This window comes from Octodon degus, unplaced genomic scaffold (genome assembly GCF_000260255.1).
Source record: "Octodon degus isolate 3935 unplaced genomic scaffold, OctDeg1.0 scaffold00087, whole genome shotgun sequence".
NCBI lineage: Eukaryota > Metazoa > Chordata > Mammalia > Rodentia > Octodontidae > Octodon > Octodon degus.
This window is the reverse complement of record NW_004524663.1, coordinates 3,099,085-3,114,489: the sequence shown is the minus strand read 5'-3', so window position 1 is coordinate 3,114,489 and position 15,405 is coordinate 3,099,085. Positions and strand designations below refer to the sequence as shown.

At 35.9% G+C, this 15,405-nt stretch overlaps 1 protein-coding gene across 2 annotated transcripts in view; it reads left to right on the top strand.

Annotated features, from left to right (window-relative positions):
* Smc5 (structural maintenance of chromosomes 5) overlaps positions 1-15,405 on the top strand; it is a 111,735-nt gene that overhangs the window by 9,846 nt on the left and 86,484 nt on the right. For both annotated transcript variants that reach the window (XM_023721918.1, XM_004637163.2), the window contains exons 4-6: positions 9,768-9,930; positions 11,987-12,121; positions 14,279-14,419. In XM_023721918.1, coding sequence (XP_023577686.1) covers positions 9,768-9,930; positions 11,987-12,121; positions 14,279-14,419 — 439 coding nt within the window. The remainder of the gene's footprint in view (positions 1-9,767; positions 9,931-11,986; positions 12,122-14,278; positions 14,420-15,405) is intronic.

The window sequence follows — 15,405 nt, the reverse complement described above, 5'->3', positions numbered from 1 at the left end:
TGATCGATGATGTGGAGTGTGCCTAAGGAGAGTCACATGGAGAAAAAAAGATTCTCTCAGGCTTTCACAGAGAGCACATTGGCCAAGCAATGGCTGTGATTCATTCACATGGCTGACACTGACAAAGGATCTGCAGTCTGAGGTACAGGATGTCAGGATAAATCCTGAGGGAATTTCACTGACCTTATCAGACCCAAAAGCTACAACTCTTGTGGCATAGGTCTTGCTTTATCTTGGTCTTAACCATCCAGCAGAAAAGTATAAAAACGAAGTATAAGAAGTAAAGACATGCTGTTTTGTTGAGCTGTAGGGATTTCAGGACAACAATTTCTGACACTGCCAGTCAAGTGGAAGACCCAATACTATTATGGACTACTGGACTCTTTTAGAATATTTTGCTGAATTAACACACCTATAATATTCAAATAACGGAACTAAACAAAAAAGGGGATACAGATGAATGTCCATTTTGTATCTGTGTATTCAAAATGGTGAGGATAGATATATAGTTACATTCTTTTAATGAATAGAGGGATTTGTTGTAATAGTGTTTGTAAATAGGATGTCATGTCTGCCTCTTGTACAGCAATTAACCACTAGGAAGAATGCATGCAATGTGTTAATTATTGAAACTGTCCTACCAATTTAGTTTGAAACTGTCTCATTGCTATTTGTTTCTGAATAAAATTATGGAAATAAAAAATAAAAGAACTAATAATAATCAGCCAAGGGTCCAGAGTTCGATCCCCAGTGTGCCATGCTGACACCATCCGGCGTGTACTGAGACAGCAACTGAAACGGGGCATAATGATGCATGCCTTTAATCCCAGCACTTGGGAGGCTGAAGACAGGAGGATCAGTATGAGTCCAACCTGTGTAGTGAAACCCTGTGAACCCAGTACTAAATACGTTAAAAAAAAAAACAAAACAAAACAGCCAGCCCTTAATAAAGAAAAGTAAGGAAAAACAGGAACAGGACTCCAATCTGAGCAGCAGGAGGCCCGCTTTTGAAAATTAGCTTAGGTGATTATTATTCTCTTAGTCCTTATCTCTGGAAGAATCTTCAAAGCTGGACAGGTGGTTCCATTCTCATGAAATGACTGTCTGGGTGGTGGTTTCAGCCAACTGAAGCCGTTTTTCTTGGAATGTAGGTAACTTTCAGTTTAGGGAGATGAACTGGAAACTTTTGGCTGTGTCATAGTGGTAATCTAGGGTAGTATAGTATAGTTGAATAGACCTGTAAATCTTCTATTTTGAATTTCTCAGACTTACAAAGTATCTTTATTCTTAGCTGAGCTTTTGTGAGATGCAGGGATCTAAACCCAAAGATCAGATTCTAGGCCTTGGTTGCTTCACCAATTGGTACTAGAAAATAGTTGGTGCTAGCTGTTCACCATGTACAGTGTTGGACTTGCTTCAGCAGTTCTGGGTTTGGGCAAATCCAGTAGCATGGCTTTTGTGGTCACTGTGTCAGAAAGCTATCTCTGGCTATTATGGGCCCTTTTTTGCTTTTAGTAGTAATGGAAATTAGCATGTTCACAATGGAGTTGTAAATTGTATGTCTCGCTTCTAGAACCATCTCACTCCCAGACGGTGCTGAACCAATCCCATGGAAAAGTTAAGCATGTTTAGGAACAAGTTTATCTGGAATGTGATAGAAAATGGTAAGGGACTTTAGCTTGAAGATCAGACTAGCCCTTAACAGAAGAATAAGAAAACGGAAAGACTCCAGTTTGAGGAGCTGTAGGGGCACAGTGTGCTATAAAGGCTCAGGCTGGCCCCCTGTTGCATATTGTTTGGTTGATTTTTAGAGTATTATTTTTGGAGTTGAATTTTGGAAGTTTTGAGCTGAAAAGGCTCTAGGGTATGAGAAAATGATCTGCTTAAAAATTCATTAGAAAACATTTTTTAAAATGAGAAATAGATGTGTGAGCAAAAAAGAAAATAAAAATTATTTACAATTTATTGAAATACAACAATTTACTGATGATATAAAACCAAGACTTTAATAGAGAAGCATATTGTTTCCTTAGAAACTTAAAATTAATGTCATCGTTAATATGTCAGTTATTACCAAATTATTGAATATGTTTGATACAATTGCAGAGAGACTCATAGGTATGTTTATAAGTTGATTGTAATACTCATCCTGGTCAGGCAAGGTGGCACATGTCTGTAATCTCAGCACTTGTTTGGAGCCCCAGAACCCCAGCACTTGGGAGGCTGAGGCAGGAGGATGGCTCTGAGTTCAAAGTCTGCCTGGGGTACACAGTTCAAGGCCAGCCTGAACTGCATAGTGAAATCCTGTTTCAAAAAAACAAATAAGACCCCATAAAGTTTATCCTAGGTAATAAATATGGCAGAAGACCTAAGATGATGATGATGAAACAGAATAAGACTTTATATATAAGAGAATTTTATTATAAATGTGAATGTTTTTGAATTCTCACATTCAACACAACACAGTACACCTCTGACACCACTTTCTCCACACTGCAGTTCACTTTTGACACTAATTAGAGTTAGTGCATAGCCCATGGGTTAGGAACTCCATTTCAAGACTGCCAGTCACTTTAGGGGCCATTTGCAAGTTTCAGGTTGTAACCTACACTTCTGCCCAACGAGGTGTGAAGAGGGATTTTCAGATCCCCTTCCTTGGGTTTGATTATTTGTTAAGACAACTCAAAATTCATAGAACTTTCCTTGGATTTTCCAGTTTATTATAAGGCTATCACAGAATGTACAGATGAACAGCCAGATGAGCAAATACAGAGGGAAAGGTCTAGAAAGGTTCCTGAGAACAGGAGCTCCAGTCTTGGTGGACATTGGGTACCCTGCCCTTCTAGCACATGGATATGTTTACCAAATAGAAGATTGCTGAACCCCCTAGTTCAGGGATTTTAAATGAGTGACACTGGGGCATGATTGTTAACTCAATCTCTTGTCTTCTCTCCCCTTCCCAGAATGTACTGAGGTTTTCTAAACTTTTAATCACAGTTTCATCTTTTTGGTGATCAGCAATGTCTAGGAGTCCAGCAAGGGTTGAAAAGACACTCCTGTCACCCAGGAAATTCCGAGGTATTAGGAGTTTATGCTAGGAATGGGAGCAGAGGCTAAATGTATATTTTTAAAGATATATTACGATAGCAAATTCATGATTTACTCAAATTGAATAGGCTGTTTTTTAAAAATGGTTTTAGAATTTTATCTGTTATAGATCAATAGATTATAGGTATATTAAATGCTAAAGGAAAATTATATAACTTAGGAAATAATAGAAAAACATGGACTATTTAGCTTTGTAATTCCAGTGCTTGGAAGGCTCTAACAGGTTGATCACTATGAGTGAGACCCTGTAGACCCTATACTAAATACTTAAAAAAAAGTGGGGCAAGTAATGAACTGGAGTGCTGGAGTATTACTGTTTTGGATAGGGTAATAAGGAAAGTTCTCAGTGAAAAGAGAGCATCAGCAAAAGTCCAAGGAGGGAAGGTTGACATGGAGATATTTAAGGGGAAGAACATTTTGGGCAGAGAGAGAGGCAAATGCTGAAGCCTTGAAGTGGTGCCCAATGTGACTGATTACATTGGAGGGAGGGGGATTAGGAAAGGATAAAGTATGAAAACATGACGCAACCAGTTTATAGGACCTTTAGCCAATGTAGGGATCTGATACTGTATTTTGAAATAAGATGTGAGGTTACCATGTTTTGAATGGAGGGATGACATAATCTAACTTAAATTTTAATTAGATTTAGAAATCAAGGATTTTAATTAAGTGACTAATAAAATGAGTAGTTTAGAATTTGCTCACAGTTAGGTGTAAGATATGGGAGAAAGCACCAAGGAAGAGTCCATGGTACTATATTTGACATGCTTAATGTTGGATTTCCACTGCCTTAGGTGTAACAATCTGCTATAGGAGGTTTGGGGAGTAAGGTTAGAAATTCATTTTGTACCAAATTTTTTTGTCTTTTTGAGACAGAGTTTCATTATACAGTTCAGACTGGCCTTCAGTTCTCTTTGTAGCCAGGCTGACCTTGAACTCGCAGCAGTCCTCCTGCTTCTGCCTTCAGAGTGCTGGTTTTACTGGCATGCACCACTATTGCTGACCTCAGATTATATCTTATTGCACTGGATGTTATTACTGAAATAGTTTCTAGTTAACCTGATATTGATAGTTTGAAATGTGTATCCTAATTTCAGAAATGTTTAACTTTTTAAAAACATGTTCTTAGTATATTATATGTATGCATGCAGATGCCATAATGGCATAGCATAGTGGTATACACCTGTAATCCCAGCACTTGGAGGCTGAGGCAGGAGGGTTGCCATGAGATAGAGACCAGCCTAGACTACATAGTGAATTCAAAGTCAGCCTGAACCACATAGTCAGACCCTGCTACAAAAGAAAGATCTTCAGGACATATTGGCTAGGTATGGTGGTGCGTGCCTGTAATCCCAGCACTCAGAGGCTGAGGCAGGAGGGTCTCTGTGAGTTTGAGACTAGCCTGGTAAGTAGTAATATTTGAGATACCCAGTAGGCATTCAGGTAGAAATGTTGAATGGACTGTTGTATATATAAACTTGTCATGCAGGGCAGAGTCTGAGCTAAAAATATCTTTGGATAGACATGAGTGTTATGATCAATGAAATCACCAGTGGAAAAGATACAGATGAAAGAAAGAAGTCTGATCTAAGCCATGTGTATCCTAATGAGTACATCAATTTAGTGGTCAACTAAATTCAGGACCGAGAATTTAGATTTAGCTCATCATTGGCCTCAATGAGATTTACTAATTAAATGAGACACTTTTATTCTGAATATCCAAGAAGTCCCTGTTGACATCCAGAGCTGAGAAGTATTAATAAGAAGAGGTAGTCAAGCATGAGAAGATCTGAAAGTAGAATGTTCCAGGCAAAACCAGCTTCCTTAATGCTGAGGAAGTGGGGTAGAATTGAGTATGCTGTTTCTGAAGAAGAGAAGAGCTTTTGTCCTGAGTGGAGTGCATAGCTGCAGGATCTTAACAGTTTACTTGGTTGAAGATATTCCTTTCTGTTCCTGATTTGGTGTGCTTTTAATTATGAATAGGTAATGAATTTTATCAGCATTCATTAAATTGATCATGTTTTCGTTTGAGTTAATTTCCCACAATTCACTTAATTTTGCACTCTCAGAATAGTTACAGCCTTTTGATGTGTTGCTTGATTTGATTCTCTGATTTAATATTTTCGCATCTAGTTTGCTTGCAAAGGATATTTGTTGTTTGAATGTTTAACCTACAGGTAAAATCATCTTTGCTCTTGGTATTTTCTAACTACTGATGTAATTTTTTGTTTTCCTAATTATGATTTGGTTTACATACCAATGATGGGATTACTCAGACTTTCTATTTTTTCTTGAATCATTATTGTATTTATAGTTTATTAATGGTTTGTCTTGTGTGTAACACATTTTTGGGGGAGGATACCAGGGATTGAACTTGGGACCTTGTACTTGCAAGGCACACGCTTATGTCGCTGAGCTGTCTTCCCGGCCCAGGTAACACATAATTTTTTTATCATCTCTAGTTTCATTCATTTCTTTTTTTTTTTTCTGGAGACACAGTCTCAGTATGCAAGCTGTCCTTGAACATTGTTATGTAGTCCAGGGTGGACTTTTACACTAATCCTGCCTTAGGCTCCCAAATCCTGAGATTATAGGTGTGCATCACCACACCTGGATTCCTGTCTTTTTGTTTTTGTTTTTTTGAGGCATGGTCTTACTGTGTAGTTCAGGTTGGTAGGCTGCCCTTGAACTCAGAGGTTTAGCCCAGCCTGGCCTTCAACAAGGATTCCCTTGCCTAGCCTCTTAGTTGTATACCACCATACTTGACTCTTCGTGTCTTTTTTTTTTTTTGTATTTTAGGGAGGGGTCTGCAGGGTGTTTAGGGTCTCACTACTAGATAGGACTCCTAGTGATCCACCTGTTTACAGCCTTCCAAGACCTGGGATTGCAGGCACACCACCATGCCCAGTCTCAATTGCCGTATCTGCTCGCTCTGGGGGTGGGACTGGCCCAGCAGGCTGGGGGATCAAACCCCCGGCCCCTGCACCTGCTTGCAGGTGCTTTAATCTGCTGAGCTATTTGGCCAGCCCCCATGTCTTTTTTTTTTTTTTTTTTTTTTTTTTTTTGAGTACAAATTAGAATTAAAACAGGAAATTACAAGTGATACAGATTTTTACTTAAATACGAATTTCACACTATTTGTTGTAATACGTGGTATTGTCTTCTAGACAGTTATTCATATTACCAGATATATGCATGTGAAATTGGAAGAAGAAAGAAATATATAAGAAATTAAGACAAAACGGAGAAACAGTTGGAAACAGGAGACGAAACAAATTAAAGCCTTAAATGCTTCTTTCCATAGACCAGAAGAAATGCACAGTACAGTTTTCCAAACTATCCTGCTTACATACAAATCTTTCCCCACTCCCTTTCCTGTCCGAGTGTTTTTAAAAATAAGGCTGTCAATACTCTTTCAGCAAACCAATTTTTACCTTCTTTCTTATATATCATGGTTCTCTAAAATTTATATTCTTGCCTACAACTAACTTATCCTTCCCGTGGGGGCTGGGGAGATAGCTCAGTGGAATAAGTGCTTCCCTGGCAAGCACAAGGGCCTGAGTTCAATCCCTGGTTCTGCCAAAAAAAAAAAAACAAACTTATCCTTCCCTCCTTCCCCTTTCCTTTTTTTTTCTTTCCCACTGTTCTCCCCTCTCCTTCCCTCCCCTCCCCTCTCCCCCACCTCTCCCCTCCTCTCCTTTCCTTCTCAGTACTAATACTGGGGAATCTTAACTCAGATGTACTCTACCACCAAGCTATAGCCCTAGGACTTTTTTTTTGGACAGAGCCTCACTAAGTTGCACAGGCTGGACTTTCAATTTCTTATGTTCTTTTTCTGATTTTTTGAAATGACATATAGTTACATTCTAACTTTTCTAAACATAAAGAAGTCACTTCTAATTCTAATGTAATTTTTTGTTGTATTTTTAGTATTCATTTCTTTGTTGTGTAGTAAAGTGTATAGTCTGTTTACATATATCATAATTCCCTATACTTTTTACTTATTTTTACTGTATTCTCATTATTTTTATTTATCCCACTCCTTGATATTTCTTTCCTCATTGGATTTTTCTTTTTGTGACAGGACCTCATTTTATAATTCAGGCTTGCTTTAAACTACTCATTATGTAGCCCAGGCTAGCTTTGAACTTGTGGAAATCTTCATTTCAACCTCCCAAGTGCTGAGATTACAATCCCAAATTTCTCATTGGATGTTTATTTTACTTTTCTTTCTATGTTTTCTTGGAGATTGTGTTCTTCTCATTTTTGTGGTGACTAGAGTTTTTTGATATAAATGGTTATTGAAATCTTCAGCTTTAGTTTAATAACTGAACAGTTAAAACCTTGCTTTGATTTTAACAACTTTGAATTTATAACCTTAAAATTTGATCTTGTTTAAACTCCTCAAAACATTATTAATAATATACTAATTATACTTTCAATGTCTGTTTAGGATTATCTCATACTTCTACTTCATTTTCATTTTTTCCTTTTTTTATTTTTATTTTTAGTACTATACCCTGAACCTTTATGCTTACTAGGCAGGCGGTCTGCTTCTGAGCTAAATCCTAATTCCTCTTTGTATTTCTTACCTTCGATTTGGGATTATTATCTTTTTGCTAGAAGGATATTTTCAAAAATTTTGCATTAATTTAAAATTTAAAAATTTTAAATTTTGCATTAATTAGGATCATTTTTGTTATTTTTCTCTATTGGAAGATGTATTTGCTAAGAATAAAACTATACTGATATCATTTTTCAGCATTCAAAATATGCCATTGTCTCTAATGTAAATCTAACCCTAAATTTCTTTGATAATAATCAGTCTCAAAATACTTTTAAGAATTCCATATGTTTGATGTTTTTACTTTCATATAGTATTTAGGTATAGATTTGATTATATTTCTTTGTCTTATATTTAGGAGTTTGCTAAATGTATGGTTTGATGTCACTCATCAATTCTGGAAAATCCTTCTCTGTTATCTTAAAATTCTGCCTCTGAACCATTCTCTTGTCTCTCATCCTTCTAGACAGATACTAGGCTGCCTAGGTCATCTATGTCTCTAAACATTTTTGATACTGTTAATCTTTGTGATTGTGTTGTTATTTCTTTGTTTGTGTTTCCAGTGAGGCTGGTTCTTTCTCTTCGATTGCTGTTATTTTTGTTGTTTTAAGGCGAAGTGTTGCTATGTAGTTCAGACTATCCTTGACGTCCCTGTGTAGCCTAGGCTGGCCTTGAAGCTTCTTTCTCTTTGAATGTTTTCTATACTAATTCTTTGAGAATAAAGGTAAATTTCTGCAAAAGAAAGTCTTACCAGCTTGTCAAAGACCATTGGATATTTAAAAACTAGGATCATAATTAAGATACACTTAATTCTCATCTGGGAGGTTATTGAACCTCTTAGGGCTATGTAACTTCAGGATACAAACCTATATGAGGAAGACTTGGGGTTCTCTTAGGCAAGACTTTCTGTGTTTCATAGTCTGAGACAGGCAGTTTTGTCTTGTTCCCAGTATTGATGGCACTGAAGTAGCTAAGAGTATATAGTTCTTTGGGGATGATGGTTTTCTTTTACATTCTCCACATAGAGTAGCTCTGTCTTTGGTCTGCATTCTGTCAGGAGTTTGTGAAAATGAACCCTCAGAGCCCTTGGATGGGCAGGTGCCCTCAGGTTGAAAGTCAGTGTCATTTTCTTCACTCTGGGTTTTCATCTGCACAAGGATGTTAGTCAGAATTCCTTTTCTTCATGCTAACTAATAAATGCATTTAAAAAGATAGTTTACTGCTTTTAGTTGTCTGTAACATCTGGAGGGTCAATAAGGGTATTTTACTAGTCATTTTGCTAGAAGTGAAAGTTTAAAACTATTTTTTAAAAATTTCTGTAGTCTTATCGTTTGAAGTATTCTGGTTATGATATAATTTTATATATACAACATTTACAAATTATTGTCATTCAGGCATTAGATACCAATAATTTATCTTTTTACTACATGCTGCTGATTCCCAGTGAAGAAGATGGATGAATAGATGGGAGGTGTGGAGCAGTAGTACTTCTAAAAGCAAGAAATAAGTAAATACCCTTCTTTCAGATTCTATATTGCTTAATGTTCCTTTATAGCCATGTAATGTAATTCTTTCTGAATTCAGAGTGGGGTACACATTGAGGAAATGATAGGGCCACCTGTCTGGGCAGGTCAATTTGGATTTCTGGAAATGCTTATGCAGGAGTGGTCTTCATTCAAACATTTTCAAAGTAAAGGAAAATTTAAGGGTTAGCTGTTATGTGTTTTAATACACTGAAATTATTCTGAATCGAGTTAGTGCATGTGTTTAAATAACATAATGATTGAAGGAGAAATAGCTCCAGATACGTGACTCTTCTGGTAGTGTTTGGGAATTAATATTGGCATTTGTTTTACTTTTATTTTAACATGTTAAATGATTTTGAATGTTGAATAGTAACTGACATGTAGTCAGGTATAGTATTAATATTAATAAGATGTTCAGGTTTCCTCTTGGGAGGGACCAATATCAAAAAGAATACAAATTATAATAGTATTATTCTGGCACCTTTGGTACAAGTGAATGTTGGAAATTTTATTTCTAAATTACTATGTGTGTTCTGAATATAAAGATTTCAAAATTATTTTTTAATTAGGTTCAGGACTTCTGGAAATCTTGTTATCACCCGTGAGATTGATGTGGCAAAAAATCAGTCTTCTTGGTCAATCAACAGAAAGTCTACAACCCAGAAAGTAGTAGAAGAGCAAGTTGCAGCCCTAAATATTCAAGTGGGCAATCTTTGCCAGTTTCTACCTCAGGTATACGAAAAATAAATGTAATCATGAGTAAATTTTATGTAAATGTATCTTCTTTATGCCATATAAGAATGTAAGTAGTTTTCAAAGGATAGTATACTGATTACTATCTATATTGCTACCTGTCTATATTGTACATAGTGTAGCACATAGCAGTATAGATAGTATGTTGACTTTTTTCCCCCCCTCTCTTTTTCCTCAATGAGGATTAAACCCAGGGTCTTCACAATGAGCTACATCCTTGGCCCTTTTTAACATTTTTGAAGACAGATTCTCACTAAATTGCCAAGTAGCCTAGGGTGAACTTGGATTTGTGAATCCACCTACCTCACCTTCCCAGAGTGGTGATTGCAGGTGTACCCATGGATGAGCACAGCAGCCCTCCTTATTTTCTTGTGTTATGGAGGATTGTATGTAAGCCTTTTGCGTTGAGCTGTATCCCCAGCCCCCTGATTATGGTTTGTCCTTATTTTGAGACAGGATCTCACTGAGTTATCTGATCTAGTTTTGAGTGACCCGCCGACCCTCCTCCCTTAGCGAACACTTGTAATCCTAATCGTTGAATGTGAAAGTGTCTCAGATAGTATGTTATTAATTTCATTAATAAAAGCATAAATTATAGTGCTTTATACCAAATAATTGTAATATTTTTAAGTATGTGAATAACTTTTAACAGCTATATGCTTCATTTGTAGAACCTTAAAATTTTGTTAGTAAATCTTGAGGGGATTTCACTGACCTTATCAGACCCAAAAGCTACAACTCTTGTTGCATAGGTCTTGCTTTATCTTGGTCTTAACCATCCAGCAGAAAAAGTATAAAAATGAAGTATAAGAAGTAAAGCCATGGTGTTATGTTGAGCTGTAGGGAACTCAGGTCAACAATTTCTGACGTTGCCAGTCAAGTGGAAGACCCAGTACTATTATGGACTACTGGACTCTTTTAGACTATTTTGCTGAGTTAACACACCTATAATATTCAAATAACGGAACTGAACAACAGAGGGGATATAGATGAATGTCCATTTTGTATCTGTATTCAAAATGGTTAGGATAGGGAGCCTGGCCCTAGCTCAGGCCTTTAAGTGGCTGCTTCCACAAAGCTGTCAGCCTCAGGTTGCTGGAGTTCGAACCTCACACCTCTCCAGCTTGCCAAAAGTGCCCTGAAGGCATTCGAGGAACAACAACAAAAAAAAGCCTTATTCCAAAATGGTTAGGATAGATATATAGTTACATTCTCTTAGAGGGATTTGTTCTAATAGTGTTTGTAAATAGGATATCATGTCTGCATCTTGTACAGCCATTAACCACTAGGAAGAATGTATGCAATGTGTTAATTATTGAAACTGTCCTACCAATTTGATTTGAAACTGTCTCATTGCTATTTGTTTCTCAATAAAATTATGGGAAAAAAATTTTTGTTAGTAAGCAGATTTTTAAAATCATTTTAATGTAGTTATATCAGATGCTTGATATACTAAAACTCACAGGTGTACCTGCTAAAATATTTCATGTCTTGAATTTGTTAACAAATGAATATGTTGATAAAGCATGTTAAAGTCAAATATGTCTTAAGTTGAATGTGTGATCATTCTGCCTTACCCTTTTGGGGAGGGCAGGGTACTAGAAATAAAACTCAGGACCTTACTTGCTGGGCAGGTGCTGCGCAACTGAGCTGTATATATGGCTCCCTGTCCTTGGCTTCTTAAAATTGCTGGGATTACAGGTATATGCCACCATGTCCAGCTCAACATAAAGGTTTTAAATTGAACCCTCCCCCCATTACTGGTGACTGAACCCAAAGGCCTTGGCACTGAGTGACATTCTCCCTGTTTATTTTATTATTTTATGATAGTGTCATTAATGATGCTTAGTTGCCCAGACTGGGCACAGACTTGCAATCCTCCTGCCTCAGCCTCTCAGAGCACTGGAATTACAGGCATTTACATCACCATGCCTAGCTGAGCAAGGTCTATCTTGACAAATAATTATTGAGTAATATATATTTTCATGATATTTATAAGTGATAATTGTTTGGGTATTTAATTTTTGTGCTCTAGGACAAAGTTGGAGAATTTGCAAAACTCAGTAAGATTGAACTCCTTGAAGCTACTGAGAAGTCAATTGGTCCGCCAGAAATGCACAGTTATCATTGTGAACTCAAAAACTTCAGGGAGAAAGAGAAACAATTAGAGGTATTTAGACAATTCATTTTTTTCTGTCCTTTTCTGATTTCTCTTTCAATTGTGAAATTAAGCAAAAACACCCAACACTTCCAAATTAAAGGTCACACAATTAGTAGGGGTTTCAGTCCATAGTCAGCTGACTGAAAAGCAGCATAGTGTGACAGAGGGGAAACAGTCAGTGGTAGGGCAGCTATCAAGCAGCAAGCTTACTTTCTTTGTGAACTTTTAGATTCCATCTAGGATGTATGTCTATTGATTAATACTACTCTCATCCACATCCAGAGTTATACTGAACTAGTTTAGTCATCACTCACCCTTAATCTCAGTGTCATTCACCAAAAGCTCCCACAATGAGTCATGAAGCTTTGGGGTGACATCTAGATCTAGGCTTCAAAAAGTAGTAGTAAGTGATATTTCTGTTCCATGAGAGAGGTATTTTTTATTTTGATTGCCTTTTTTTGTTTTAAAATCCAGCATTGTACTTGCATACATCAATTAAAATGACAAGAATTAGAACTAATTTGATAATGTAAAGTTTGAAACATTTTATTTCAGCAATACACATCAGTAGTTTGAGTTTTTAAGGAACCTTAATACTTTTTTTCTCTTAGGAAGTTACAATTCTGTCATTGTTAGTAGTTAATGACCTACCATGTGCCACATAGCATCTATGGTAGATAATACAGCAGATACAGATACAGTGTTTAATATACCTCTGTTGAATCAGTTTTCTCAGTGTACCTTTTTCAGTCTCATGAAGGAAGGCATTCTGAAGAGAACTTTATAAATTTAGTTGTGTTAAAATAGTTTTTAAAATTCTGAACCTTAAAAAATGTCCTTTTAAAGCATACTATTTGTATTGTTTTATTTAATGGATCTTTTTTCATATCCTTGAATCTAAAATAAATCAATATATTTTCATACTGAGAAACCCTATAACTATACTTTATAATGTATATTTAATGTTATGATTTTTTTTATACAATTCAATGGGGTTTCATTACCTGATAATGTTAATACTACTTTTCATTTGTATATCATTGGTAGGCTTTTGTTGAGCTTTCATTTATACAGTTTGAACATTCCTAATACAAAATATGAAATGCTCCAAAATCTGAAACTTTAGTGTCAAATTGGTGCTCAAAAAAGTTTGATTTTTTTTTTTTTTTCCCCTGAACATTGCTGCACATGACTATAATCCCAGCACTCAAGAGGTTGAAGCAGGACAATCAAGAGTTCAAGGCTAGCATGGACTACAGAGTGAGATCCTGTATTTAAAAAAAAAAAAAAAGTCAGATGGTAGAACATTTGAAATTCTGAGTTTTTAGATTAGAGATACTCAGCTGATAACATCTATGAAAATATTCCAAAATCTGAAAAATTTCAAAATCACGAACATCTCTGCCTCTGCATTTTGTATAAGAGATACTTAATCCTTTTGAACAAATTTCTTCTACCCCTGCGGTTGGTTGGAGAGTAACTTTTATCTTTAGGCAAGATAAGTCCAGACTCAGACATGTGTCTGAGTTTTCTTGCACTTATGTGATTAATAAACTGTAGAACCTCGACTAGAGTTTATATGTGAATATTAACTTTTTTCCACTTCACAGTTTACCCCAAGCATTACTTGGGCAGTGCATTCATTTAATTTATACACTGTCTTGAATATTGTTTGGTATGTATCATTTCAACCTATCAGTTCTTTGTAAAAGATTTATTTATTTACTTATTTGGTACAAGGTCTCACTATACAGCTCGGGCTCATAGTGATCCTCCTGTCTCAGCCTCTCCAGTACTGGGAATACAGGTGTATGCCACTGTGCCTGGTTTTGGTGACTGGCACGGCATGCGGTACCAGAGATCTTACTTGAGTCCTTGTACTTGCCTAGCAGGGTCTTGGACCTCTGAGTTATCTCTCCAGCCCCTCAACCCATCAATTTTTGTGTTGAATAAAATTTGATAAAATTGTCATTTTCTATTTCCTGTTATATTATTGAAATTAATGAAAAATAAGCAATTTTTGGTCATCCTTTATTTAAGTAATTGGACTGGTAATTTCTTAACTGAAATCTTAATTTTGTAATGTAGCTACTGTTGTGTTTCATTAAAAGATTTGACCTATTTTTTTCAGTTAAACTAATTGTTCAACAATTTTTTTTATTTTAGACTTCATGCAAAGAAAAAACTGATTATCTAGAGAAAATGGTTCAGAGGAATGAAAGATATAAACAAGATGTAGAGCGGTTCTATGAGCGTAAGAGACATTTAGATTTAATTGAGATGCTTGAAGCCAAAAGACCATGGGTGGTAAGTATTAATTAGTAAAGAGAAAAACAAATGGTTCTTTGAATAGCAGAGTAGTTATTACCTTATATATGTCAGGTACTTTTTTTTTGGTGGTACTGAGGATTGAACTCAGGACCTTGCACTTTCCAGGCAAGCGCTTTATTCTACTGGGCTATCTCCCTGGCCCCTGTCAGGTACTTTCTCATTTGTGCTTTATATACTACACATAATAAAACTTAAGACTTCTATTATGTAGATGTATGCTAATCACATATAATAGGTCATTACTCTTAATTCTTCCAGACTTCAGTCCTTAGCAAGTAATTCTTGGATTTGTTTTAAAAGAAAGTGTTAACAATCTGTAAATATTTATGCTTGTGAAAATTTGAGTAGACTCAGGTCACTAAGGATTTACTTGGAGTGTACACTTAGGTCACATTCATCTACAGGTGTAGCTGAGATTTCTTAACTATAGTCTTCTATTGATGTTTCATAATTTTCTTGAGGCTACCATATTCTGATCACTTGTGTGATGAGTATTTTATTACCTGTGACCAAAACTGCTAAAGATTAAGTTCTCTCAGGATGTTCCTTTTTTAGTAGTTAGAACAAAATAGTAAAACATACTTTTTTAGGGTTTTCTAAGATTCGAAAGAAATGTTTGTTAATAGGTTAAAAAAGAATATTGTAGTATTCTCTCTTCCCTGTTTCAGATTTCATTATTCTTAGACTTTCCTTTCTTCCTGTCTTTTTGAAACTTTTTCTCCCTGCACAGTTTCATTCTTTTACCCATTTTAATCTTTTGAAGTCTTTTGCTTTGTCATTTTTATTTTTTTCATAATTTTATTGAGAAACATAGCAATGAGACAGTTTCAAACCAAATTGGTAGGACTGTTTCCATAATTAACACACTGCATACATTCTTCCTAGTGGTTAATTGCTGTACAAGATGCAGACATGATATCCTATTTACAAACACTATTAGAACAAATCCCTCTATTCATTAA